We start from the raw sequence: 24817 nt of genomic DNA, 5'->3' as shown, positions 1-24817 counted from the left end.
GTCTGCTTCCCTTCCAGCCTTTCTGTGGACCCTGGGCCCTGCTTCCACGTTACCAGTGCAAAGGGCTACTCAGTGGGGACCAGCTGGAGCTTATGCTGGTGGCATTTTGTGCACAGCACAAGGCATTGCTTGTCGAAGGCAGCGCTGAGGTAGCAGTGCCCATGTCCGGCCAGCTGTCCTGATATGGCCTGTGTGTATTTTCCCACGGCCCTTTTTAGAGTGATTAAGGCTCACACTGTGATTTTACAGTGTGTAAAGTATGTTCACACGGCCTCATTTGAGAGCCTCACGACAAAGCTGTGAAGTGCGCAGGGTGGTTATTAGCGCCGTTTTACAGCCCAGGAAGCAGGTCAGGAGAGGCAGCATCCCCATGGAATCTAGAGGTGGCTGTTTATGCCCCCCCCCCCCCCCCGCCCTGGGCTGTTTCCTCTTGGGAGACTGGAGGACTAGATAAATCCTCAGGTCTTCTGAGGTCGGGGTGCATGATCCCATCCTTGTCCTGGCATAGGGCATTCATCCTCGGTGAGGAGGATGCACAGAAAATCTACAACATGGAGACCAGAGTTAACAGATGCTGTATTCAGGATGTTTGCTAACTGGGATTCTAGCCACAGAGGTGTGTGTGTGTGTGTGTGTGTGTTGGGGGATGGTAATTTGTTCCACTGTAGTGACCTGTGCTAGAGAATGTGTAGGACATCCTCCTGTGTACATTAAATGCCACAATGAAACTGCTCATATGTACCCCACAACCCGGTCGGTGACACCCAAGGGCATAGTAAGGCGTGTCCCACGGGGAGGGGGGAAAATTGGCAAACCTCACGCCAACGCTGGCGTGCGGGAGGCGCACAGGTGGCGGGGCCAAGCTGGGTCCCCGACGCCGCCTGCGCTCCTGCAGGTGGACGCGGCCCCGCCCTCTCCAACATGGCAGCCCCTAGCTGGGGAGCTTCCGGGTTCCGTACCGCCGGCCAGGCTACTTCCGGCAGAGCGATGGCTGGGTTCCCGGGACTGGAGCGGAAGTTCCGGCGGGGGCGGCCGAGGGGAAGAGTGTGTGTCTGTGCGGGAGAAAGGGGAGACTCGCCCGAGCGGTCTCGAACGCCCCGGGGAGAGAGGTACCCCAGCGGCGGGCGCGCGGGCGGGTGGAGGGCGGGCGGGCGAGGTCCGAGCGCGGGGCGGCCGGGGGCGGCCGCGGCCTGGGGAATGGGGGCGGGGAGGGGTGCGAAGGCGCTGTCCAGTCTGGGGGATTCTGGGAGTGGAGCGGGGCAGGGCTGGGGGCTGTCAGGGTGCGGGCAGAGGGACTTGGGCTTCAGAAGTGCAGGCTCCCATTGTGGGGCGGGGGCTTCTCTATGCTGCAACATGAAGAGCCCCTTTGTGGGCAGGGTGGAAATGTCAGCGTGTGGAGGGGGTGGCCCGGGCTCAGAGCTGACGCTCCCACGGTGGAGAGTGGTCAGGAAGCAAGTTCATGCCGTGGGGAGGGAGATACCAGGGCGAGGAGAAGGCGCCCCCCTTCGTGAGAGGTGGGAGTCCCCGCAGTGGAGCAGAAAGGGAATCTCGCGGGGGGGGGGGGCTGCGTTTCCCAGGGGAAGAGGGGCCGCGGGGTCGGAGGGCAGAGGTCCCACTCGGAGACGCGCTCTGGTCAGGTGGAAGCCAGGTGGGAGGGCCGGCGCCCTGGGCGGGGAGGGGCGCCGGAAGCAAGTTTGGGGGTGCTGCGGGGCGGGCGGGGAGGGGCCAGCCGGCGCTGACATTCTGTTGTGTGTTTGGGAGTCCCAGAGCCCGCTCAGCCCGAGTCAGTGACAGCCGCAGCAGCAGGTAGCCCCACGCAGGGGGGCGTGGAGCGCCAGTTGGGGGTGGGAGGCTGCCCAGTGTCCTCACGCTTTCAGGGGCGCCGGGAATGGTTCAGCCTGAACTGCCAGGCAGGCTGATGGGGCTGTGGGGTGTGGGGAGGAAGCCTGTTCCCCTGGCATTTTTCTCCCCTGCACTTCCCAGTAGGGCTAGGGCTTAGGGCAGAGGAGACCTTGGTGATCTAGAGAAGAGGTGGTGGGAGACACTGAGGGGTGTCAAGGGGGGCCCGGGCTGCCCTGCCTCTGCCTGGGTACAGCAAGCTCGGGCTCCCTGCTTGGGCCAGAACCAGGATCCCAAGGTCTGAACCCCCAGAGTGGCTGCACCTGCTTCCCAGCCCCGGGATGTAGAGGAACTTCGTGTTCCCCCTGGGGCTTCTTGCCTGCCTTTTCTCTGTGCCTGGGACAGAACCTGGGTGCCGTGGGGGCTGGGGGCAGCCCCTGCCTGCCTCTTGACTGCTCCCCCTCGTTCATGCAGGCCCAGCCTGCAGGGAGCCCTGTAGTGTATGTGTGGTAACACCATGTCTGTGCCCCTGCTCACCGACGCCGCCACCGTGTCTGGAGCTGAGCGGGAGACGGCCGCGGTAAGGATCCCCCTTTACCCACGGCCCGTCCCATGGCCAGCTCCTGTGGCGGCAGCTGGGGAGCTGGCTGGAGGGGTGTGGGAAAAATGGAGGTGGCGGGGGTGCGCAGGGAGTGGCCTGGAGCCGGAGGCCCGTGTTAATGACTCCTTAGGCAGCTACCTTAGGTCCCCCAGGGCCTCCGCAGGGGAGGGGTGTGCAGAAGTTGGGCGACCTACAAGGGCAAATTCTTCCCTGTCTCCCCATTTCTGATCCTTTTCCAGGTTATTTTTTTACATGGACTTGGAGACACAGGGTGAGTGAGTGGGGAGGGGCTGCTCCTTGGGGAGATGGGCACTGCCGTCCCCCCCCCCCCCCGACGGGTGCCTTCTCTCCCTTCCCTCCTACAGGCACAGCTGGGCTGACGCCCTCTCCACCATCCGGCTCCCTCATGTCAAGTACATCTGTCCCCATGCGTGAGTGTCGCCCCGGCAAGGGCGGGGCTGGGGTGGTCCTTTTGGAGGGATTGGACCCCTCCGGGAAGGGGTGATGCGTGTCCTACAGTCCCAGGCCTGCCCTCCCCCCAGCGGCATGCTGGGACTCATCTCAGGGCAGTTGGAAGTGCCGTTTTCAGCCTCGGCTCTGTGGAGCCCTCACAGATGGGGCCAGCACCGACCCCCAGCCCTGGGGTCTCTCAGACCTGAGACCTCCTAGGATCAGGGCCTCCCCATGTACTCACCCCCAGCTGGAAGCCGTCACCCTGTGAGGGGTTCTGCGTCTCCATCGCTCTGGCTGATGCCCCAGCCACAGCCTCCAGCCCCACGTGGTGGTTGCCTGGCAACACCTCAAACACAGGCCCTGCCTGCTGGGAGGGGCCCCCAGGGACGGCTCTGCCCCCCTCCTGCCTCTCTGCTGTGGCTTCCTCCTCCCTGCTGAGCGTGGTGGGCCTCCTGGCTCTTCCTCCGCAGGCCTAGGATCCCAGTGACCCTCAACATGAAGATGGTGATGCCCTCCTGGTGAGTTTGGGGCTGGGGGAGCTGTGGGGGCGGGCAGGGTCTCCCAGTGGCTGCCAACACCTCTGCTTCCCAGGTTTGACCTGATGGGGCTGAGTCCAGACGCCCCAGAGGACGAGGCTGGCATCAAGAAGGCAGCAGAAAACAGTAAGGTCCCTGCCCACCGAGCGTCCCCTCCCCCCGCCCCTCCCTGGGAAGGGCTGGGCAGTGCCTGGCGGGCTCCCTTCCTGGACCCCTCCCGCGGCCTCCCCCCGACCCAGTCCTGCCCCTCCCCCCAGTCAAGGCCTTGATTGAGCACGAGATGAAGAACGGGATCCCTGCCAATCGGATCGTCCTGGGAGGCTTCTCACAGGTGAGGGGGGCTCGTGGGGGGGGGGGGGATGGGTAGCTGGGCTGTGCTCTGCTAACCTCTCATCCTCTCCTCCCTCCAGGGCGGGGCCCTGTCCCTCTACACGGCCCTCACCTGTCCCCATCCTCTGGCTGGCATTGTGGCACTGAGCTGTTGGCTGCCTCTGCACCGGGCCTTCCCCCAGGTGAGCGACCCACAGCCCCCCTCCCGCGGCTCGGGGACTGTGCCGCGGCACTGGCTTTGCGCTGAGTCCCGTCTGGCCCGCAGGCAGCCAACGGCAGTGCCAAGGACCTGGCCATCCTTCAGTGCCACGGGGAGCTGGACCCCATGGTGCCCGTGCGGTTTGGGGCCCTGACAGCCGAGAAGCTCCGGTCCGTTGTCACACCTGCCAGGGTCCAGTTCAAAACGTACCCGGGTGTCATGCACAGCTCCTGCCCGCAGGTCAGTGGGGCCCCCTCCCGCCCCATCCCTCGCCCTCAGCCCTCCCGCCGGGAGCCTCACCGTGCTCCCTGTCCCCAGGAGATGGCGGCTGTGAAGGAATTTCTCGAGAAGCTGCTGCCTCCTGTCTAACTGGCCGCTGGCCTCCAGCACAGTCCTCCGGCACCGGGGGGACCCAGCAGGCAAGCGTGGCACCATCTCGGATCTGAGCCGGTCAAGCCCCTGTCCCCTCCCTCCCTGACCTGTCCTCTTCCCACAGGCCTCTGGGGCAGGCGGCCGGGGCCTGGCCAGGCCTTGCTTCCTGGCCTCAGCCCCCCGGCTGTCTGGCAGGGTGTGGGCTGCTTGCGTCTCCCATTGCCCTGGAGACGGGCACCCCCGGCAGCAGGCGGGGCTGGAGGCAGCGGGAGAAAGGGGCCCGGCCGCCGACCCACTCACTCAGGACCTCACTCAGAGCCCCGCTTTGGGCCCCCTCCTGTGACCTCAGGGTTTGGCCCGTGGGGCCCTCCCAGGCCCCTGCCCGTGATTCTGCCCAGATAATCGTGTGTCTCTCCTGCCTCCCGCCACTCCAGCTGCTTCTCAGTCATGAATGTGTGCATGGCCCCGGGGCCCCTGGCTGCTGCTGCCTCTGCTGCCGCCACAGCCGCCTGCCCCGGGCAGGAGTGTTGCTGAGGAGGCGGAGTCCCTCGGGGCCCCTCCCTCTGCCATTCCGACTTGGGGGCTGGGCCCTGCCTCCCTGTCACCCTCTTCCCCCGCAGGCCTGGAGCCTGCTGGGCTGGACTGAGGCTCAGTCTCCCCAGCTGTCTCCCCCGACTTCGTCCCCACTCCAGGCCAGGGAGGCGGTGGGGGAGGAGCTGTGTCTCGTCTTCTGTCTCCATGTGGTTTTGGGTGTTTTTCTTGTTGTGTCCTGGATTCCAATTAAAATGAAAGAAATTGCTTCCTCAACTCTCAGGCCTGGCTGGTTCTGTCCAGGGGCGCGGAGAGTGACCATCTGCCGGCTGCCCAGTGTAAGAAACGTTTATTTTCAACACTTCGGAGAGCTCCTTTGTAGCAGTATAAATTAGTGCCTGGGGGGAGGCGGCGTTTGGTCCCAGAGCCTCCCTCCCTGCTCTCGCTGGTCCTGGGAGTTGCTGGACCCTGTGGAAGATAGAGTGGAGAGAGGCCCGGCTCCTGGTCAGTGGAGCCCACGGCCTCCTTCCTGGTGGGCTGAGCTGGCCCAGCTGGGGTTTGAGGTAGGGGAGGCCTTGGCTTGGCCCCAGACGCTCTGGGGCTTGGCTTCCTGCCAGAGGCTGGAGCGCAGGGCGGCTGCTTCTCATTCTCCTATCTGGTCCATGGAGAGGTGGGGGGTCCTCAGGCCTGTGCGCCAAAGCCCGAAGGATTCTGCTTCTGCCAGCGCCATAGATCTTCACCTGCGGCAGAGTGAGGCGTGTGGTCAGGGCCCCGAGTCCTGCGGGCAGCCCGGACCCCATCCGCCCCGTCCAGCCCCCAACACTCCCAGGGCTAGGCCAGCACTCACACATCCTATCCAGCCCTAAGGCTGCCGTCCAGCCCAGCTCTTCGTGGGCCAGGCTGGGGTTGGCGTAACAGACAGCCACATCACCTTCCCGCCGGGCCACCACCTTATACGGGATCTGCAGGGGAGGGGACCCACAAAGCTGAGTCCAGCTGGCCCTGGGCCTCGCCCCTCAGCTGCTGGCCAGGGACAAGGCAGGCCAGGGAGGCCGGGCGGTGCTGGGCGTCCACCTGTAGACCAGCAGGAAGGGCCTGGGTCTTTGCTGCTGAGCGGTGGAGCTGGGCCGGGGGAGGGGAGCCTACCTTCTTCCCAGAGGCCTTTTCCATGGCTTGGACCATCTGCAGCACCGAGTAGCCTGTGCCCGTGCCCAGGTTGTAGATCTGCCCGGGAGAGGGGAGCAGGCTTTGTGGAAGGGGCTGGAACCCCACCCCAGTGGGAAACTCAGACCAGAGGTAAAGAGAGGTGTCCAAGACTACAGTGTGGGCCCTGATTCTGCCCCCAGGCCCTAACCCGCCGTGTGCCCTGCCTGCAGACTGGGGAGCCCCTACCTTTTGGAACTGCACTGGCCCAGGCTTCCGTCCCCTTCCCTCCCTGGCACCGCTCCTCTCCCTACCCGGCAGCCACACTGCTCCTTCAGCTTCTTCAGGGCTGCGATGTGGCCCTTGGCCAGATCCACCACGTGGATATAATCCCGGACGCCTGCAGAGGAGGTGGCGGTTGGGTGGGGAGCTTGTTCCGTCCCTGTCTCCCCACTGGCTCCCGTTCCTGGGTCATCCTAGGCTCACCTGTGCCATCCTCTGTGTCATAGTCATTGCCAAAGACATTCAGGGCCTCCCGACGCCCGATCGCCACCTGGAGGCCGAGGTCAGATCAGCTCCTCTCAGGTCTCCAGCACCAGCTGGGACCCTGGGCCACGCCCCCTGCCCCTCCCCTTCCTCCTTACCTGGGAGACGTAGGGCATGAGGTTGTTGGGGATGCCCTGGGGATCTTCGCCAATGCAGCCGGAGGCGTGGGCTCCCGTGGGGTTGAAATAGCGCAGCAACACTGCGTTCCAGGCCTGTGGGACACAGGTCACATGGTGGGGGCGGGGCCAGGCAGCACGTCCCACCCTTACCCCATAGCCTCTGTTCTCCACAAGCCCTCAGAGGCTGGGGCCCCACCCCGCCCATGCTGGGACCTAGACAAGTCACTGTCGCTCCATGGCCAGAGCCTCCTCCCTACCCAGGGGTGCTCAGGATCCCAGCTGCTCATGGGAAACTCGAGGGCTCAGCCGGTGCGCGGGGCCAGGGGGCCCTCACCTTGTCTGCCCGGCACAGGTCCTGGATCATCTCCTCGATGAAGAACTTGGACTTGCCGTAGGGGTTGGTACAGCCCCCTGTGGGGTGGGCCTCGTCCAGAGGTAGGTACTGGGGGTTCCCGTACACGGTGGCTGAGCTGCTGAACACCAGGTTCTTCACCCCGTGGGTCCTCATGATCTGGCCGAGGCGGGAGGCATCAGTGGCCCGGGCCCCCCACATTCATCCCCACCCTGCTCCTCTGCCACGCTTCTGTGCACACGCACCCACAGATGGGGAAACAGACCAGAGGTAGAGAGGTGTCCAAGACGTACAGTGTGGGCCCTGATTCTGCCCCCCAGGCTCTAACCCACTGTGTGGCCCTGCCTGCAGCCTGGGGAGCCCCTACCCGCCGTGTGGCTCTGCCTGCAGACTGGGGCCCAGCCAGGCCCTCCCCTGCCCCCGCCCTGCCCCCAGCCTCACCTCCAGAAGCTGGATGGTCCCAGTCAGGTTGACTCTGTAATAATCCAGGGGCTTCTGCACCGACTCGCCCACGGCCTTGAGCCCCGCAAAGTGGATGACGGCCACAAAGCTGTGCTGCAGGGCAAAGCCAGGGTCAGGGTTGCTTTCCTGGCCCTTGACCGTGGCAGTGTCTGCTGCCTGCCTCTCTGCCAGGCACCCACCTTCTGGAAGAGACGCTGTAGGGCCGCCTGGTCCAAGATGTCCATCTCCTCAAACTCCACCTTGCGGCCCGTCAGCTCCTGGACCCGCCGCAGGCTCTCGGGCATGGCGCCCCCTCCTGGTAGGGTGCAGGGAGGCCGGGAAGCTCAGGGCTAGCCAGACACACCCCCCCTCCATCCCCCACCCCCACCCCCTCGGTTGGGGAGGAGCAGCAGGGGCTCCCTTCTGCTGGCGGCGCCCAAGCTCACCGCGGATGGCATTGTGGAAGTTGTCGATGACCACGGGCGAGTAGCCTGCCTCCAGCAGCTCTAGCACTGTGTGGCTGCCGATGTAGCCGGCTCCACCCGTCACCAGCACCTCCTCAGCCATCGCACTGGCCCGGTAGGGACAGTCTCGGAGGGGGCCTCCTTTTGTGGGGAGTCTGGCCCCTTGAGCGCACCTGGAAGGCGGGCGGGCAGCAGCGAGCCCTTGTTAACAGGGTGGCGGCTCCGAAGTCAGCCCTGGTTCAGTCCCTCGCTGGCCTTAGGCTCGGGAGATCACTAGTTCTCTCTTGGCCTCAGTTTGCATCCACGGGGCCACAGCAGGGCTTGGATGGGGAGATGGACACGCAGGCACCGTACACTCTAGTTCCATTTGGCCCAGGTTGTGAACATGGGATCTGAGGTCCACTTTTCCCTGCCCAGTGTCTAGTGATTGGAGAGTCCTGGGCGGCAGGCCTGGGGCTCCGGGATCCTGGGAAGGGGGCCTGTCTGCCTGGCGTAGGCCGCCCCAGCTCTAGGTGGCAGGTCTCTGAGCTCAGTGACTAACACCTCCCCCCTTTCCCTCCAGGATCAGCAGGCAGGAAGCAGGAAGTAGATCAGATGACCTTACACAGGCAGGCTGAGCCCAGCTCTGGGGCTGTAGCCCTAGTCCTAGTGTGGGCCTCACCCTACCCCACCCCAGGCTGGTTCAGCCTCTGCCCATGCCAGGGCCAGCCTGGTCACTCCTGGGTGGAGCTAGGGATTCTGCCCAATTCAGGCCGCAAGCCTAAGCCGTGTGGACGTGGGCTTGGCCTCGTCTCCACTACCAGGTGTGCACCTCCGCCCTGAACAAACTGCAGGCAGGCGGTGGAGCCCAGAGGAAGCCCCAGACACTGAGGCCTTTCATTCCCAGCCCTGGCGCGCTGCCGCCCCTGCGCCCTGCTGCCTCACCTCTGGGCGCATCTGGCTCTAACTGAGCGCCCGCTGCGTGCCACGCTCTGCATGACTTTCCTGAATTTCACCCACATCTGGATGAGGCGGGTGTTGCTACTGGCCTTGGGCAGACACCAGGGTCCGAGAGGTGAGGGAATCCGCCGTGGTCACACTGTCAGCGGCAGCCAGGCTGACAGCCGGACCCCCAGGCTGGCAGCCCGGCCCCTCTGCCCAAGCAGTCAGCCAGCCCTCGTCCTCCCTGCTGCCCGCTGGACTCTGCCCGGGCCGCGAAGCCGCCCCCACCCCCACCGCCCAGTCCGGCGCTCTGCACTGAGCACGGAAGGTGGCCGCAGAGTGGCTCTGGAAGGCTGGTCAGCCGCCGTGGTCGCCTCCTCAGTTTTTCCAGTCTGTACAATGGAGGGGAAGGGGCGCTGGGCCGTGAGCGCTCGAGGGCGGCTGGGCATCAGCCGGGACTTTGCGCCAAGGCTCGGAAGGAGCCGAACTAAGAGTCCCTGGGCCGGGAATGAATGAACCGGGCGGTCCAGCCCAGACAGCGCCGAACGGGAGCAGAGGGGCGGGCCTGCCCGCCCTGGCAGGATTCCGCCGGGTGCGCGGCCTGGGCCCTCCCGAAGCTCCCTCGTTGCCCGCGGACCACCCGGTGCCTCCCGAACCCACCCGGCCCTTCATTCCGCTTCCCGAACCTGCACAGAATCCCTCGCCCAACGCTGGCTCCAGAGGCGCCGCCTCCCGCCCTGGAGCGGCGGCTCCTTTAAGGGCTGGCGGCCCACCCAGGTCCCACCCCCTCCACGCCCCCAAGAAAACGTGTCACTTAGGCTACGGCGACACCGGGAGGACAAAAGGCCTGCGCGGCTTCAAGGCGATTGCGCGGCCAGCTCCCACGGAGGGCGGAAGTGGGCGGGACCATCCGCTGACCGGCGCGGTGAGCCGAGACGCGGCGCCCGCGGGCCCAAGTGCCCGGGACGGGGTCGTGCCGGAGTCTCGTGGGCAGAGGGAGGGCATCTGGCGCGGGGCCGACGAGCCCGGGCCCCACTCTACCCGCAGATGTCCAAGCTCTGCCCGACCCTTCGTCCAGTCTTCCTTCGGGAAGTCCGATTCCGTGCAGCTCGGGCAGCAGGGGCTCGGGGCGGGGGGCGAAGGTCGCGGGCGGCTCGCTGGGAAGCTGGAGGGCCTCGGGAGCTCCCGGGGTTCCTGTCGACTGCTCTGTGTCTCTAAGAGGGACTGATGCGCTTCAGGTCGCGCCGCAGCCTGCGCAGTCCACGCACGAGCGCGCCGGCGTTCCCCGAGCGGGGAAAGCCCGGGTCTGCCCGAGCCTGCGGCGCCGCGAGCTGCCACTGCGGACCTGGGAGAGGCCGCTGCTGCCCCCAGGGGACGTCATGCAGCAGTCCCGGGCTCCCAGGCGAAGCCTGAGAAAGGGCCCCTGCGGGTGTCCGCGGGCAGTGGCCCGAGCCAGCCCGAAGCCACTGATTTCTGGCGTCCGTGTTGGTGGCCGGGGAGGAAATCCAGAGATGAGCATACATTTCCCTCTGAGATTGCACCACTGCCAAGGAGTCGTACTCCCCAGTCACACACACACCTACACAGGTACATTCTGGAAAATTAAAGCTTTAATTATCAAAAATCATATTCCAAGTGGAGATTTTCCAGAGTTGCTGGAGTTGGCAGATGCCCCCCGCGGAAGCTCAGCCCTCTGCCTGTCTGGGGGTCTTCAGTGCCCCTTGCCCTAATAATCGGGGCCCCAGGGGTGCCCTGAAGGCTGCCCCCAGCAGGGGCTGGGGTTTCCGCGTGCCCTCAGTCACCTCCCGGGCTGCCGCTGGGGCCCAGGGAAGGGAACCTGCCAGCCCCAGCCTCTGGCGCTCAGGGCTGCAGGGAGGGCCCGGGGCCACAGTGCCTGGTCCTACGCCTCCTTTCGGCCAACTGAGACCGTGCAGGGAGGCTGGGAGGCCCCGCCCCTAATTTCATCCTCATTGCCACGTCCCCATCCGAGAGTCATGCACGCCTGCCCCTGCTCTCTCTCGTCCCCAGGGCTTGATGCGCACAGGGGCTCAGAGTTTGCAGGTGGCCTGAGCCACTTTGGAGCCGGTTTTCCTGTTGAGGGCTTGACAGATAAAGTCCCCTGCTTCCAGGAGCTTCTGCAGGTTCACACCCTTGAGAAACAAGTCAGAGGAGGCCGAGTCGGGAGCTGTCGGCTGCCAGGAAGCAGCAGGCCGGCCAGGCCCCAGCGCTCCTCACAGGCAAGGTGCGTCCCCAGTGCCTGCGAGGGTGGACCCGGCCGCCCCTGGCTTCCCTCATACACGAGGCCCCAGTGGTGCCCTATCTAGGCCTAGCATGGGGCCTGGCCCACGGGGATCAAACAGGCTGGGAGGCAGCTGGCGTCCCGTATCTCTGTGCTGGGGTAGAGTCCAGTGCCTTCTGATGCAGCTCCGTTAACGCACCGGGGAAAGTGGCAGGTGACGGCTCATGTGCTCGGGTCCCTGCCGCCCACGTGGGGGATCCAGTGGTCTGGGCTGCTGGCATCAGCCTGGTCCAAACCCGGCCACTGCCGGTATCTGGGGAGTGAGCCAGCAGCTGGAAGATCTCTCTCTCTCCTCTCTGTCACTCTGCCTTTCAAGTAGGCATAAGAAAAATGGCACCTCGAAGCAAGGACTGTGAGGTGGAAAGGAGCGGGCATGAATTGCGGACAAGAGCAGCAGGAAGAAAACCTGCTGACACAGCCCGACTGGCCGGGTGCTCGCGGGCTCCGCTCCTGCTAAGCAGCCTTATGAGCAGATGCTATGGTCATTCCCAGATCCTAGATTAGAGAGGGATGAGACAACTCGGGCCTGTGAGCATCAGGACTCAGTTTTACTTTTTTTTTTTAAGACTTATTTGAAAGGCAGAGCGAGGAGGACACAGGGGGAGCAGGAGAGAGGTCTTCCCTCCCTTGATTCACTCCCTGAATGTTCGCAACAGCTAGGGCTGGACCAGGCTGAAGTCTGGAGCCTGGAACTCCATCCCAGTCTCCCACACGGGGCCCAGAGACTTGGGTCACCCTCCACTGCTTTCCCAGGCACATTAGCAGGGAGCTGGATAGGAAGCAGAGCAGCCAGGACCCAACCAGCACTCTGACGTGGGATTCCGGTGACACAAGCAGTGGCAGCTTAACCCACTGCACCACAATGCCAGGACTAGGTCCCAGGACTAGGATTTCAACCCAGCTCCGTCTGATCCCAAAGCTTCCCGGCCTCCAGGCCACCACTGGGGGCCCTTAGGATTCTGGGCCACCTGATGTGCTCCTCTCATTTCACAGACAACCAAATAAGGGCCCAGAGAGAAGCTGCTCATTTCAGGTCATGAACCTGACCCCTCTCCAAAGTCCCGGGCGCCTCTCACACGGAGACCCTGGTGGTCTTGCGCTAATGCTGTTGCCTCCTTCACTCCCACTCTGCTACCTCATAAACCTAAAGTGCCCCAAATGCCGGCCACACTCCCACCATGCTAACAACTCCAGGGCCCCTCTTCTGTCCGCCTCAGTTCCCGGCCATCACCAGCAGGGGGGAGGCGCACTTACCGTGTGAATGCCCAAGCCCTCCAGCATGTAGACCAGGTCCTCGGTGGCCAAGTTCCCCGACGCCCCCTGTGCATAGGGACAGCCTCCTAGTCCGGCCACAGAAGCGTCCACGACGCTCACCCCCATCTGGAAACAAGGATGCCGCGCTGCCGCCAGGGCCCAGGCCCCGCCACGCCCATCGGTCCCCGGAACTCCGCGGTCACGCCTTTCCTGAAATCCTGCTCCGGCCCCGTCTGCTGCTGCGCGGGCGCGCGTGGGCGAGCACCGCTGGCTGGAGGGGAGCAGGCTCACACCGCGGGGATGCTGACCATCACCTGTCTCTTTCCGCTGCAGCGGGTTCCGCTCCCCATCCTGACAGTTGATTCTCTTTCTTTAGGCCTCGGCTTCCAAGCCACCTCCTCCCAGAAGCCCCCCTCACCACCGGTCCGGCCCCTCCCACTGCTAACAGGCAGACCTCTGTTCTTCCTGCCACCCATTCACCTCCTGTCCCCCCACCCCCGTCTGCCCCTGCCTGCTGTCACTTGGCCCCACCAGGGCCCTATCATGTCACATGTCCCTGACGTCGCTTCCTTCTCCCCAGAAGACGACTTCATTTCTTCACTGTCCCTAGGCCTCCGCCACCCCCTTCCCCACCCTCACTTTCAGCTGCTTCTTTATTCAAAGGGGAAGCAGACGCCTGCTCCCCCTGCACACGTGCACTGCACACAGGCGAGCGCGCGCCCCGGACCCAGACTCACCCACACAGTGCAGTCCTGCCTCCCTACCTTCCCTCTTCTTCTCTCCGTCTTCAGCCTCGCTTGGGCCACTTTTGCCAAATCCCCCGACCCCCGCAGCTGGGGCGGGGCCCCTCTCCAGGACTCCTTCCCTGGCGGCACCTGTCACCGTGCAGCAGGACCACTGGCTGCCCCCAGAGGGTGCCACGCACTGACAGGACAGGGTCACCATGCCTGTGTCCACCACACCAGCCCAGGGCCTGGCGTGCCGGCATCAGGGAATGTTTGCTGAGGGAATAACAGAAACCAGGCTGTCCTACCACCACGCCCTGCCCTTCGGGGAAATGGGCACGTGCTTTTGATTACCTGTAGGGCCATCAAGGTGTTGGCCAGGGCTTGGCCATAGGTGTCGTGGCAGTGGACAGCCAGGGCAGCCAGCGGCACCTCCCGCATGACGGCAGACAGCATGTCCTTCATGGCTCCCGGGGTGCCCACCCCGATGGTGTCCCCCAGGGAGATCTCGTAGCAGCCCATGGAGTACAGCTTCTTGGAGACCTGGGGAGGCAAGCAGGTTCTTGGGGACTCGATTCCGGCAGGCAGGGGTGCAGGGGCTCGGAGCAGGGATCCTTGTGTAGGGAGAACACCTCCGTGTCCGAGTGTGAGCCTGGGCTCGTGGCTCAGAGGGCAGAGCCAGCTGCGCCCGGGCCCTCCTCCTGCCACGTCCCTCCCACTTCATCCTTTGCTCATGCCTGGGTGCTGGAATCAGGGCAGCCGACTCCTCAGCGAGTTCTGTCCTGGGCAGTAAGATCCCTGCAGCCTGGGCCCGCGACGCTGCCTACATATTCTTAGCAGGAATTCCTAACTACCAACATTTTAGAAGCCACTGAAAACCCATGACATCTCAGGACAGCTGGGCAGGACACGCCTCCCTGCGGAGACGCTGCCACGTGGGCTGCTGGACAGGGGGAGGAAGGATGTGACACAGCAAGGGACCTGGGCGACCTCACCAGTCTCCCGCACAGCAAATGAACTGGCGATGTCCCGCGCCCTCGGCCAGGAGCAATAGCTGGGCCTGCTGGGGCAGTGGGGGACAGTGGGAGGTGCATGCCTCTGGGGTCCTATGGTGCTGGGTTAGAGCCCCTGGGCTGGGTGAATGAATGAAATCGTGACCTACCAGGAAAGAGCAGGGAGAGGAAGCCCACCCGACTGTCACCCTCACAAGAGCCCCGCCCGACACACACCTCCGCCACTTTAGCCGGGGAGATCTTCCCTTCGTAGGGGCAGCCCAGCGCACAGGACACGTACCTACGGGAACACAGGGCAGGAAGGACATCGGTGCCCCGGGCTCTCCGGCCAGCAGGGCTGATGCAGGGTGGCTGTTGAGGACGCACAGTCCTGGCAAGCCTGCAGCCAGAACCTGAGGGCTGGCAGGAGGCCGCAGTGAGGCTCACTCTGGGAGGTGCAGAGGGAACAAGGCAGTGCAGCCTAGTGCCAGGAGGGGGCAGCAGAGAACCCCACAGGGCTCACAGTTCAGGAGAAGCGGGGCGTGAGCGGGCACCTGAGCTGGAGCTGGGGCTGGGGCTGGGGCTGGGGCGTGTGTGTGTGTGTGTGTGTGTGTGTGTGTGTGTGTGTCCACGTGGAGAAGCGGGGAGTGAGCCGGCACCTGAGCTGGGGTTGGTGTGTGTGTGTGTGTGTGTGTGTGTGTGTAACTATGTGCCAGGGGAGACAAAGACTGGCTGAAACTGCAAACCCGCACACAAGCCCAGTGGGCTGAGGGCCGAGGGGTCACTGCCGCTTGCCGACTGGCCTGCTGTGTGCCAAGCAGGGGCACTGAGTAAGAATGACCAGGTACCCAGCCTTCTGGATAAAAAGGCAATCAAATATATAGGTGTAAAAATCTCAGAAGTGATGGGCTCTGGAGGGAAAAAAAGGGACGCAGCTGGAGGCCAAGTCCCACATGGGGACCAGGAAGCCCTCTCCCAGGCCGCTGGGGCTGCGGGAAGGGCATCCCAGAGCAAGCAGCACCCGGCAAGGGGCAGAGGAGCGGAGGCATGGCGCGCATCGAGGACGAGGAGGCGGGAAGGCAGGCGCGCTCTGCTCATGGCTGGGGGTGTGGGGGGGTCTTGGATGGAGCTGGCCTCTCCTCCCACTGGCCCTCCTGGAGCGGAGGCCCCTGGAAGCCTTTGAGAGTCAGCACAGCAGCCTGCCCATTAGAAGGCACGGGAGGGGCTGGGGTGTGGCCAGTGGCTTAAACCGCCCTGCGACACCTGCTTCCAATATGACCGCAGGTTTGAGTCCTGGCTGCTCCACTTCCCATCCAGCTCCCTGCTAATGTGCTTGGGAAAGCAGCGGAGGGTTGCCTAAGTGCTTGGGCCCCTGCACCCATGTGGGAGACCCAGATGGAGCTCCTGGCTCTTGGCGTCAGTCTGGCCCAGCCCTGGCTGTTATGGCTATTTGGGGAATGAACAAGAGGATGGAAGACCTCTTTATCATCTCCCTCTCTCTGTCACTATGCCTTTCAAATAAATAAATAATTTTCTAAAAAAGAGGCATAGTAAATGTTTTCTGGGTAAATATTTTTCTTAAAGATTGATTTATTTGGAAAGCAGAGTGACAGAGAGAGCAAGAGAGAGGGAGACAGAGAGAGTGAGTGAGTGAGCCTCTATTCACTGGTTTACTCCCCAGCTGCCCACACCAGCCAGGGTTGGGCTAGGCTGAAGCTAGCAGCCAGGAGCTCCATCCAGGTCTCCCATGTGGTGGCAGGGGCCCAAGTGCTTGGGCCATCATCTGTAGCTCCCAGGTGCATTAGCAGGTAGCTGGATTGGAAGTGGAGGGGCTAGAACTTGAATCAGCTCAACAAACCCACTGTGTCACAATGACCCGGCTACTCACTGGGGACCCAGAGATCTCAGTACACTTTTCCATTTTAAGTCTCCCGCTGATTCACCAAGCACTGCTGAGGAGCCAGCACAGGCCTGGGAGTCGGGAGACAGGAGCCCCTGCTTTCCCATTCATCACCCACGCACCGCTTCCTGGGCACCTGCTCTGTGCTGGGCTGAGCACGTGGAGAGGAGAGCACAGCACGAACTGGTAGAGATGTGGGCCCTGCCCTCATCCACGGGGAGTGGGGACACGAGAGGATCCAGTCAAAGGTAAGTGTTACGTCGGAGCGTGGCCAGGGGCTGTGGGAGCCCAGAGCAGGGGCAGCCGCTCCAGCTGAGGACGGGGGAAGCTCTGAGGAGGAGCAGCCTACAGGAGCAAGAGGTTCTGAGTCTACGGAAAACGCGTGCAAAGGCCCAGGGGTGAGAGCGCGCAGTGGTCGGGGAGGACACAGGGGCCAGTGGGCTGGCGGGCAGTGTGCGGAGGACGCAGGGGCCAGTGGGCTGGCGGGCAGTGTGCGGAGGACGCAGGGCCCAATGGGCTGGCGGGCAGTGTGCGGAGGACGCAGGGCCTAGTGGGCTGGCGGGCAGTGTGCGGAGGACGCAGGGGCCAGTGGGCTGGCGGGCAGTGTGCGGAGGATGCAGGGGCCAGAAAGGGGCCAGGGACGATGAAGCAGCAGAGCGGCGGGGACTGAACCACGCGGGTCCTGCAAACCACCTCCAACGCCTGAACTTGGCCATCATGGGAAAGGTCTTTAACCGCGAATGGGCTCAGGTGTGTGCTTCTGAAAGCTGCCTCTGGCTATCACCAGGCCAGCTGTGCAGCCTCGCGGGAGACTACCCACTCTCCCTGAGCCTCAGTTCTGCCGTCTGAAAAGCGGGGATGGCTCCTTGCGGGGCCGACAGGAGGTACTGATTAGAGTAGATACCGTGCACACGGTGCTAGGAGCTCCAGCTCCCAGGGGCCTCGCCCCGTTCTGGAAAGGCACTCAGGAAACAGAACCACAGACTCACCCCCGCACTCACCCCCGCACGGGGACAGCGGCCGCCCGAGCCGCCTGCATGATGGCGTCAAACCGCTGGAAACTCGCATCGATGGAGCAGTTGACGTTCTTCCTGGTGAAGAGCTCTGAGGCGGCTCCGAAGATGCTCACCTCCCTGGCGCCGGCAGCCACCTGTCAGTACCCGCGGGAAGCTCTCAGCCCTCTCTCTTCCGGGAACACGCACCCACAGTGTCCCAGTGAACTTCACGGAGGGCGAGTGGTAGGGGTAGAATCTGTACCTCAGGATGCGACCTTCTCTGTGAAAGGCCATTGTGGGCGCAAGGAGTCAGCATGAGGCCATGCTGGAGGGGGGCGGGCCCTGGCCCAATAGGACCGGTGTCCTCACAAGAAGACGGCCAAGAGAAGACGCAGAGACATGGAGGAGAGGGCAGACTGCAGTGACGCACCCGCAGGCTAAGCAGTGCGTGGACTGCCGGCCCCTACCAGAGGCAGCAGGGCGCCTGCACAGATTCCTCAGATGGAACCAGGCACAGCACAGCTTCCTGTGGGATTTCCAGCCTCCAGCCCCGTGAGAGCACACACGACTGTCATTTTAAGTGACCCACTTAAAATGGTAGCACTGTCTCATAGTAGCCCTAGAAAATAAATACAGTGACTTATGTCTCAGTAATAATATTACAGGAGGGCACTGTAGTGCTGTGGGTTAAGCTTCTGCCTGGAACACCTGCATCCCACATGGGTGCTGGTTCGAGTCCTGGCTGCTCTACTTCTGATCCAGCTTCCTGCTAATGCATCCTGGGAGGCAGCAGCTGAGGGCTTAAATGCCCGGTTCCCTGCCTCCCCTGTGGGAGACCAGGATGGAGTTCCAGGCTGCAAGCACTGGCCTGACCCAGGCCTGGCTGTTGTAGGCATTTGGGCAGTAAGCCAGTAGAAGGAATCTCTTTCTCTCTTGCTCTGCCCTTCATGGAGATGAACACAAAAAGACATTAAAAAAAAAAAAAAATAAGAAAGCAGCACAGGCCGGCGCCGCGGCTCAGTAGGCTAATCCTCCGCCTAGCGGCGCCGGCACACCGGGTTCTAGTCCCGGTCGGGGCGCCGGATTCTGTCCCGGTTGCCCCTCTTCCAGGCCAGCCCTCTGCTGTGGCCAGGGAGTGCAGTGGAGGAAGGCCCAGGTGCTTGGGCCCTGCACCCCATGGGAGACCAGGAAAAGCACCTGGCTCCTGGCTCCTGCCATCGGATCAGCGCGGTGCGCCGGCCGCAGCGCGCCGGCCGCGGCGGCCATTGGAGGGTGAACCAACGGCAAAGGAAGACCTTTCTCTCTGTCTCTCTCTCTCACTGTCCACTCTGCCTGTCAAAAAAAAAAAAAAAAAAAAAAAAGAAAGCAGCACAGACTTCCTCCAGGGAAACACCAGCACCACCTCTGCCACCACCGCTCAAGTCACTCCTGCAAGGAGCCTTTTGCCCGAACGCAGGACCAGCCTTTCCAGCGACGCTCCTGTCCAGAGCTGTAAGGAAGCTGGCAGGTGCTGGCAGCTCCTGGTGCAACCCTCCTGGAGGGCAGGTGTTTGGCACGGTGGTTAAGTCACTGCTTGGGATCCACACGACCCACACCACAGTGCCTGGGTTTGAGTGGTGGCTCTGCTCTCTCTTCCGGTTCCTTGCTAACATGCCCCCTGGGAGGCAGCAGGTGATAGCCAAGTAGTGGGGTGCCTGCCACCCAGAAGAGAAGACCTGGATGGAGTTTCGGTCTTCTGGCTTTGGTCTGGCCCAGCCCTGGCTGTTGCAGGTATTTGGGGAATGAATCAGAGGATGGGAGATCTCCCTGGGTCTATCTGCCTTTCAAGTAAGATGAAAGCCAACACAAATTAAAAAGAAAAAAGAGAGCCTGCTGGAGAGCTGCCTTCCTCTGAAGCAGGCAATCACAGGAGTAAGTCACGTCTCCTAAGCACGTGGGCCAGGTTCTTGCTAAGCAACGCGTGCAAATTCTAGCTTCTGAAGTCCTCCCGGCGTCAGGCACTGTCATTCATTCTACAGCAGAACTGGAGACTCAGAGAGGTTAAGCATCTGTCAGGATGGCGAAGAGTGGCAAGGGGCAGGCCCAGCACTGCAGACAAGCTGTTCAGATGGACCCCCCATGACAGGGGGCGGGGCTAGAGACAAAGCAGGGACCAGTGTCACCTGTTTCATTTCTGGGGCCCCCACCACCATACCAGTCTCTTACCGCTGACTCAAAGCCTTTCAAATTTGGGGTCAGGACCGGGTAGTTTCTACCAGGAAACTTCCGGATGCCCTTTAAGACTTCAGTGTGGTCAGCCATCTGGGAGCCAAGGGAGAGACATTGCAAGTCATCACCAGGAGCAGGCCGGGGAAGCCTCCTCACCCAACCCCTGTCCTCCAGGAGCCCGGGCAGTGCGTCCTGTGGAGCTCATCTCCCTAAAGTCAGCAGCAATTGTTCGACCACCGGCAAGGCCCTCGGGTTTGGGTGACAGCCCTGATTTCTCCATGAGGCCAACCTGCCAGCATCACATGTCGAGCCATGAACCGAGGCCAAACTGTACGTGTGACACTCATCCTGGAGCAGACCTCTCCTCCCTGCCTGCCCGTGCCTGTAAGCGGGAGGCCTGGGAGGGGAAGGCCTTAGCAAGGTCACCCAGCAAGTCCAGGCAGTGTCAAGGCTGACCCTGCACCCATGACTCCTGGCTCATGCTCTTTTGGGCACCATTGCACAATGACTCATCCACGGCCCCTCAGCCAGGGGCCTGGAGGCCTCTGTTCCCCACGCCCACCAGCTTCAAGAGCAAATGCACGACTTCCCACCCCTCTTGTCCCAGGAAAGGCTTCCCTCTGGGGGTTGGGGCTCACCTGGGGAACCCACTTGGGAGACACAAAGCTGGTGGCTTCTATGACGGGGAGTCCGGCTTCAGACAGCATGTCTATCAGCTTGATTTTCACGGCAGTGGGGACGATGTTCTGCAGCGGACAGAGGAGCACCAGAGAGGCCAGGTCAGCACAGCTGGGTATAAAACTGTGCCTATCGGTTCACTCCCAAACCCCACCCGGAAGCCAGGCACACTCCCTGCCCACAAGCAGGGGACAAGCCTTGTCTTCAGGTCCTGCAGGTGGTGGGCAGTCCACACTGGAGGCAGTGCTCACCCAACAAGGAGTTAGTATTGGCATGGAAACTTATCTTTCCACCATGCAGACATTCCCTTGATTACATGTGTAGATTATGACCCCACTATAAACAACTTGAGAGCAAAGTGCCATGGCCTGAAAGGGCAGAGATGACCGACCTTTGGGGTCCTATGGAAAGGGGCCCCCAAAATATCACACTCTCCCCTTTTCCATCTCCCAGCTGGCACTGGACTTCATTCTCACATGTTCAACCCACTGCCCCTTGCCCTCCCTCCTCCACATGCAGCTCCCATGGATCGCTCTGACCAAATCTCCTGCCATTATCCCATGAGCACAGTCTCACTCCACCAATCCATCCTAAAACACAACTTTCACTGTCTCACTCTCTTGCTCAACAGCCTTCCGAGGCTCCCTAGTACTTTCAGGATTGGGTTAAGAATCCTAAAAACTCCAGGTTCTTTTCACCAGGCCCTGCGGCCTGCCCCTTCTCCCTCTCCCCCACTGCATTCACTTAACCCGTTCCACAGATAATTTTTGAAAGCCCCTGAGTTCCAGGCAATGTGTTAGGTACAAGGGATACACAGCAGGAAGCAGGACAGATATGATTCTGCCATCATGGGGCTGTCAGACTGGTGCTCCCAACAAGCACTCACTATGGAAGCCAGACTGCTCCGTCTTAAAGAAAGAACAAAAAGCTTTTCCTACCAAAATACTGAACAGCACATGAGTTCAGAAAAATATGCCCATGACAAAACTACTCTTAGTCCCAGAGATACTATTAGCACCCTGGGAAGTAACTCCCCATCTGTGTGGTCCAATACGTTAGCCACTAGCCACCTGCGGTCATTTAAATTATAGAAAATGTCAGTTCCTCTGTCACAGTAACTTTACCTGTTTGAGGGAGACAGAGACAAAGCTCCCATCTGTTGGTTCACTCCCCAAATGCCCACAGTGGCTAGAGGGCCAAAGCTGGGAGCCAGGAACTTAATCCAGGTCTCTCACGTGGGTGGCAGGGATCCAACTACTCGAGCCGTCACCACTGCCTCGCAGAATGAAGCTGGAGTCAGGAACGGAGCTGGGGATCAAACCCAGGCCCTCGGAGGTGGGACATGGGCATCTAACCACCAGGCCAAACGCCACCCCAGCCACACAGCAAGTGCTCAGAGCCACATGTGTCTAGTGGCCAACACACTGAGGTCTAGAATATTCACAACCAGGACATTTTCCCATCTTCACGGAAAGTTGTACGGGACAGTAAGGGTGTAGGTTCTATTGTAAATGTCACCCCTCGAACACACAGATTTTTGTTTCTTACACAAAAATGTAAGATTTTAAATATATATATTATTTTACAATCTGCTCAAGTCACTCAATCAACTCCAACAATACTGGATCTTACGAAAAGCCTAAGATGCACTTGACCCAGCTTAGTCGCATCTTGGGCCACACTTCCCACCATGCGGCAAACTCAAAGCAGATGGCTGGAGCACCCGCTTGGTTCACGTCCATCTTTACCTTTTCATTTTGCAGTCCATCTCGGGGACCAACTTCCACGATTTTCACCTGTTTGGGGAGCGTGCCCATAGGCGACGATGTGCTGACCTTTGGTTTAAAAGAGGAAACACAAAATAAGAGGAAGAGGCTGTCACACCCACCAGGGCACCACTGTAAGGGAATGCACTCATCGTCACGGCCCTGGGACCAGAAGCCACGGACCTCAGCAGTCAACGCACATTTGGCGAGGACGTCTTAGGAACAGGAATGAGCAAGACTCACACTCGCAGGGCACGCTCTTCCCTGAAGCGCTCACAGAACTCCGCACCTGCTCCCACAGCCCGTGTGTTCCACCTTCTCTCTCTCCACCGCAGCCACCAGCTGCTTAAACCACAGCCTGACCCATCCCCTTCCCCCACGGCCCGTGAGGCTCCACGTGGTGTGGCTTCCGCTGACCTTGCTGAACCCAACAGGTCCCTCAACTACCACGTCTGCCCTAGAGGGCGCCAGGCTCCAGTGCCCCTGGCCGCCTCTCCCAAGGCTTCCCTGTGCCGGCAGGCGCTTCTCCCATCTCTGTTATGGAGCCCCCCCCCCCTTTGCAAAGCTGCCCCTCCCTCCCTCCCCTCCACCACTCCCTATTCCAGGACTATGATTATTTCCCGCAGAGCACTGCCAATAACGTCTCCTGGGTGCTTCCTCAGGCAGAACACAGGCCCCTAAGGGACCGTGTCTGTCTTCCCCGGCGCTTCACCCCTACCATTTGGCAGGGCACAAGGCAGGCACTCAGCAAATTTACCAAAGCAACAAAGAAATGCACGAAGGGCTTGGGGGTCCCAGCGGCGCACCTATGGAGCGTGGGAGGAGCATGGGGCTAGTCTCGGCTTTGAGGCGGGCAGGGGTGGGGGTGAGGATGGCAGGAAGGCTCTGTCTGGTTAGTCCGAGGCAGGGCAAAGCCGCCCTGAGTCCTCTTTACACAACATCTATCCCCAGGCTTCCCCTCCGCCCCAGCAAGCCCTGTGCGAGTCCTTTTCCTCCTTTCCCTTACCCGTCTTACCCTGACAGCACTTAACTTTAGCAGATTTGATCAGGATAAATGTTCCGCAGTGGGCGGAGAGGAGGGGTACGTGGTGTAATCCGCTGAGGACCCCGACCCCTGAGAACCTGTAGGAGCTCCCTGCCATCAGCCAGATGCACAGTGAACAGCTGGGCTGGACTGGCCTGGCTTTAGCCAGCAAAGCTTCCTGGAGGCCAAGGGGACAGGCCACACGGGAAGGGCCTGCGACCCGAGGCTCCGGCAGGGCTGGCAGCCTCGGCCGTACACGGCCCTGAGAGTGTCCTGCGGCTCTGTGTGCCTGACTTCTATTCTCTGCTTATTCCAAGGCCCGGGACCTACCAGGGGTGCGATAAATAAGTGCTGGGTGCTGTTGAAAGAACGGAAAACTTCCTGCCGAGTTCCTTATACTAGAACAGTGTAACTCCACCTCCTGCCCTTCCTATAACAATCCACATTCATTAAACAGTTTGTCAGCGCATAGCCTCTTCTCAGCAGCCTTAGGAGGTAGGACTGTGTACCTGCTACGGACCCGAGAGCCCGGCAAACCTTGCGGAATTCTACTAAGCAACAAATCTGAGGCTTGGAGAGATGACGTCACTTTCCCAGAGTCACCTGCCTGGCTGGCCCCCGGGGTGCTACGTCGAGCGGCAGTGCCACCCTGCTGCCTCTGTGCCACCCTCAGGGCTGCAGTCTTGTCCCCCCGCAATGCTCAGCTCCTTCTCTCCATAACCGTCTGCTCAGGGATGGGCCCCCCGCCCCCCAGGGATGAGTCCTGCGCTGTGACGCACCCCCACCAAAGCCAGCGTCGATAACGACCCAAACCCTGAGCATCAGGACGGCCCCCCTGTCAGCCCCGCCCCGGGAACGCGTGTCCTGTCACACAGCTAGAGAGACACAGCTTGGTCATGGTGTCGCTATGTAGACGAAAAAGCGGAGGTTTAGGCAGTAGATAACTACGTCGGGGCCACCGCAGCTGGGGCTGTCATTCAACCCCTTACAGCTGGGTGTCCCACCCTCTCCCCCCGCGTGCGGACGGGAGAACCTCAGATCCAGCCCAGGGGAGTCCCAGCCTGGCCCCACGCGACCCAAGCCACGCTCAGCAGGCCGGCACAGCGCCCCGCGTCCCTGAGAGCGACAACAGCTGGAAACCGACGGGTCAATTTCGCGAGCGGCACTGGAAGCAAGTGTTGTGGTTTTTACTAAGAGGTGACAGGTGTGAGGCTCGGCGGGAGGAGGGAGCCGGGGCACCGGGAGGGCCCTGCACGGGGAACCCACGCCCGGGATGGCGTCCCGGCTCTCCGCGACCCGCTCCACCTCTCGGGGCCTCAGGGGCCCCCACAGCCCTGAAGGGATCTGGGCGAGCCAGGGAGCGCCGAAGACTCCACGGCCCTCCCGACGCTGCCCAGCTTCGCCTCTCAGAGGGCGGCCGCCACGGCTCAGGCCCCCGACCCCGACCGTCACGGCTGCCTGCAGGGTCGTCCCTTCGGCGGACGGGGCACTTACAGCCCGGAGGGTCGCCAAGCCCACCAGTCGCCGCGGCACCACCTTCCTCATTGTCGCCATCTTGGCCCCGCTTTCCCAGTCACCGCCCAGCGGCGCCCCACGTGACGGCCTGGGGCCATGGCTCCGCCCCCGGGGCGGGGCCTCGCGGTGACGTTTGGGCGCCGGCTCCAGCCCCGTCTCTCCAGTTATTCCCACAGCTGGTTCTTTCTTCGTTAGCTTTCTGAGCGCCCGTCGTATGCCAGACAGGGTAAGACGCTAGGGACGTGAAGATGAACAAAAATCAAGCAAAGCCTCCGGCTTCGTGGGTTTAGAGCGTGAGAGGTGAGGGGGGTAGATGTTAATAACCACACACAGTTCTATGCTTTTTAACTTTCATGATAAGAGGCGTCACTATTCGTCACTCTGTTCTGAGTTCCTTGCACGCACTGATTCTTCGTCACGATCTCCACGGTCCAGATGTAGGCGGTGAACCCCAGGAAAGCGAGCAGCTTTTGATTTCAGACCTCGAAGTAGAAGTAAAATCTGTCCGGGCAAGGAGGATCCAAGAAAAGCTTCCCAGACAGAGGGACTAGCAAAGGCAATGGCTCGGGGCGGGGGAATGTTAGTGTTAGAAGCAGGTTTTTTTTTTTTTTACT

General features: G+C 61.9%; 3 protein-coding genes across 6 annotated transcripts; 1 reads left to right on the top strand and 2 right to left on the bottom strand.

Moving 5' to 3' along the window:
- Window positions 1-973: 973 nt before the first annotated feature.
- On the top strand, window positions 974-5137 carry LYPLA2 (lysophospholipase 2). 2 transcript variants are annotated; one of them, XM_002715982.5, is made up of 10 exons: window positions 974-1109; window positions 2314-2419; window positions 2680-2711; window positions 2806-2871; window positions 3364-3411; window positions 3485-3555; window positions 3687-3760; window positions 3840-3941; window positions 4025-4198; window positions 4277-5137. In XM_002715982.5, exons 2-10 carry the CDS (start codon window positions 2342-2344, stop codon window positions 4325-4327), a joined length of 696 nt encoding a protein of 231 aa, XP_002716028.1. In that variant the 5' UTR covers window positions 974-1109; window positions 2314-2341; the 3' UTR covers window positions 4328-5137. The 2 variants fall into 2 exon arrangements, with proteins under 2 accessions (XP_002716028.1, XP_051712663.1); XM_051856703.2 differs by lacking the exon at window positions 974-1109 and adding an exon at window positions 1730-1806.
- A 56-nt stretch (window positions 5138-5193) lies between these two features.
- Window positions 5194-9653, bottom strand: GALE (UDP-galactose-4-epimerase). Its single transcript, XM_017346469.3, has 11 exons — window positions 9534-9653; window positions 7909-8099; window positions 7663-7778; window positions 7463-7576; window positions 7004-7180; window positions 6649-6762; window positions 6491-6557; window positions 6319-6404; window positions 6008-6085; window positions 5709-5823; window positions 5194-5601 (listed from the first exon to the last, which is right to left on the bottom strand). The coding sequence occupies exons 2-11, from the start codon at window positions 8027-8029 to the stop codon at window positions 5543-5545; spliced, it is 1047 nt and encodes a 348-aa protein (XP_017201958.1). The 5' UTR covers window positions 8030-8099; window positions 9534-9653; the 3' UTR covers window positions 5194-5542.
- Window positions 9654-10439: 786 nt separating this feature from the next.
- On the bottom strand, window positions 10440-24333 carry HMGCL (3-hydroxy-3-methylglutaryl-CoA lyase). 3 transcript variants are annotated; one of them, XM_070079098.1, is made up of 9 exons: window positions 24183-24333; window positions 21647-21733; window positions 19859-19966; window positions 19218-19313; window positions 17019-17167; window positions 14355-14418; window positions 13480-13668; window positions 12401-12526; window positions 10440-10997 (listed from the first exon to the last, which is right to left on the bottom strand). In XM_070079098.1, the coding sequence occupies exons 1-9, from the start codon at window positions 24240-24242 to the stop codon at window positions 10896-10898; spliced, it is 981 nt and encodes a 326-aa protein (XP_069935199.1). In that variant the 5' UTR covers window positions 24243-24333; the 3' UTR covers window positions 10440-10895. The 3 variants fall into 3 exon arrangements, with proteins under 3 accessions (XP_069935199.1, XP_069935200.1, XP_017201960.1); XM_070079099.1 differs by lacking the exon at window positions 19218-19313; XM_017346471.3 differs by lacking the exons at window positions 14355-14418; window positions 17019-17167.
- Between the last annotated feature and the right edge of the window lie 484 nt (window positions 24334-24817).

The sequence above is a fragment of the Oryctolagus cuniculus genome, chromosome 7, assembly GCF_964237555.1.
Source record: "Oryctolagus cuniculus chromosome 7, mOryCun1.1, whole genome shotgun sequence".
NCBI classification, from domain to species: domain Eukaryota; kingdom Metazoa; phylum Chordata; class Mammalia; order Lagomorpha; family Leporidae; genus Oryctolagus; species Oryctolagus cuniculus.
The sequence above is the reverse complement of the archived record's forward strand: the minus strand, read 5'-3'. Positions and strand labels throughout refer to the sequence as shown.

Excerpts from the sequence above, each read along its gene's own strand:
- LYPLA2 (XM_002715982.5), top strand. The coding sequence starts at position 2,342 with ATGTGTGGTAACACCATGTCTGTGCCCCTGCTCACCGACGCCGCCACC. Across the intron at positions 2,872-3,363 it reads AAGTACATCTGTCCCCATGC|GCCTAGGATCCCAGTGACCC; the intron begins GTGAGTGTCGCC and ends CTTCCTCCGCAG. Across the intron at positions 3,556-3,686 it reads CAAGAAGGCAGCAGAAAACA|TCAAGGCCTTGATTGAGCAC; the intron begins GTAAGGTCCCTG and ends CCCTCCCCCCAG.
- GALE (XM_017346469.3), bottom strand. The coding sequence starts at position 8,029 with ATGGCTGAGGAGGTGCTGGTGACGGGTGGAGCCGGCTACATCGGCAGC. Across the intron at positions 7,779-7,908 it reads CTTCCACAATGCCATCCGCG|GAGGGGGCGCCATGCCCGAG; the intron begins GTGAGCTTGGGC and ends GCACCCTACCAG. Across the intron at positions 6,086-6,318 it reads AGGAGCAGTGTGGCTGCCGG|ATCTACAACCTGGGCACGGG; the intron begins GTAGGGAGAGGA and ends TCTCCCGGGCAG.
- HMGCL (XM_070079098.1), bottom strand. The coding sequence starts at position 24,242 with ATGGCGACAATGAGGAAGGTGGTGCCGCGGCGACTGGTGGGCTTGGCG. Across the intron at positions 19,314-19,858 it reads CTCCCAAGTGGGTTCCCCAG|ATGGCTGACCACACTGAAGT; the intron begins GTGAGCCCCAAC and ends CTTGGCTCCCAG. Across the intron at positions 14,419-17,018 it reads GCCGCTGTCCCCGTGCGGGG|GTACGTGTCCTGTGCGCTGG; the intron begins GTGAGTGCGGGG and ends GTGTTCCCGTAG.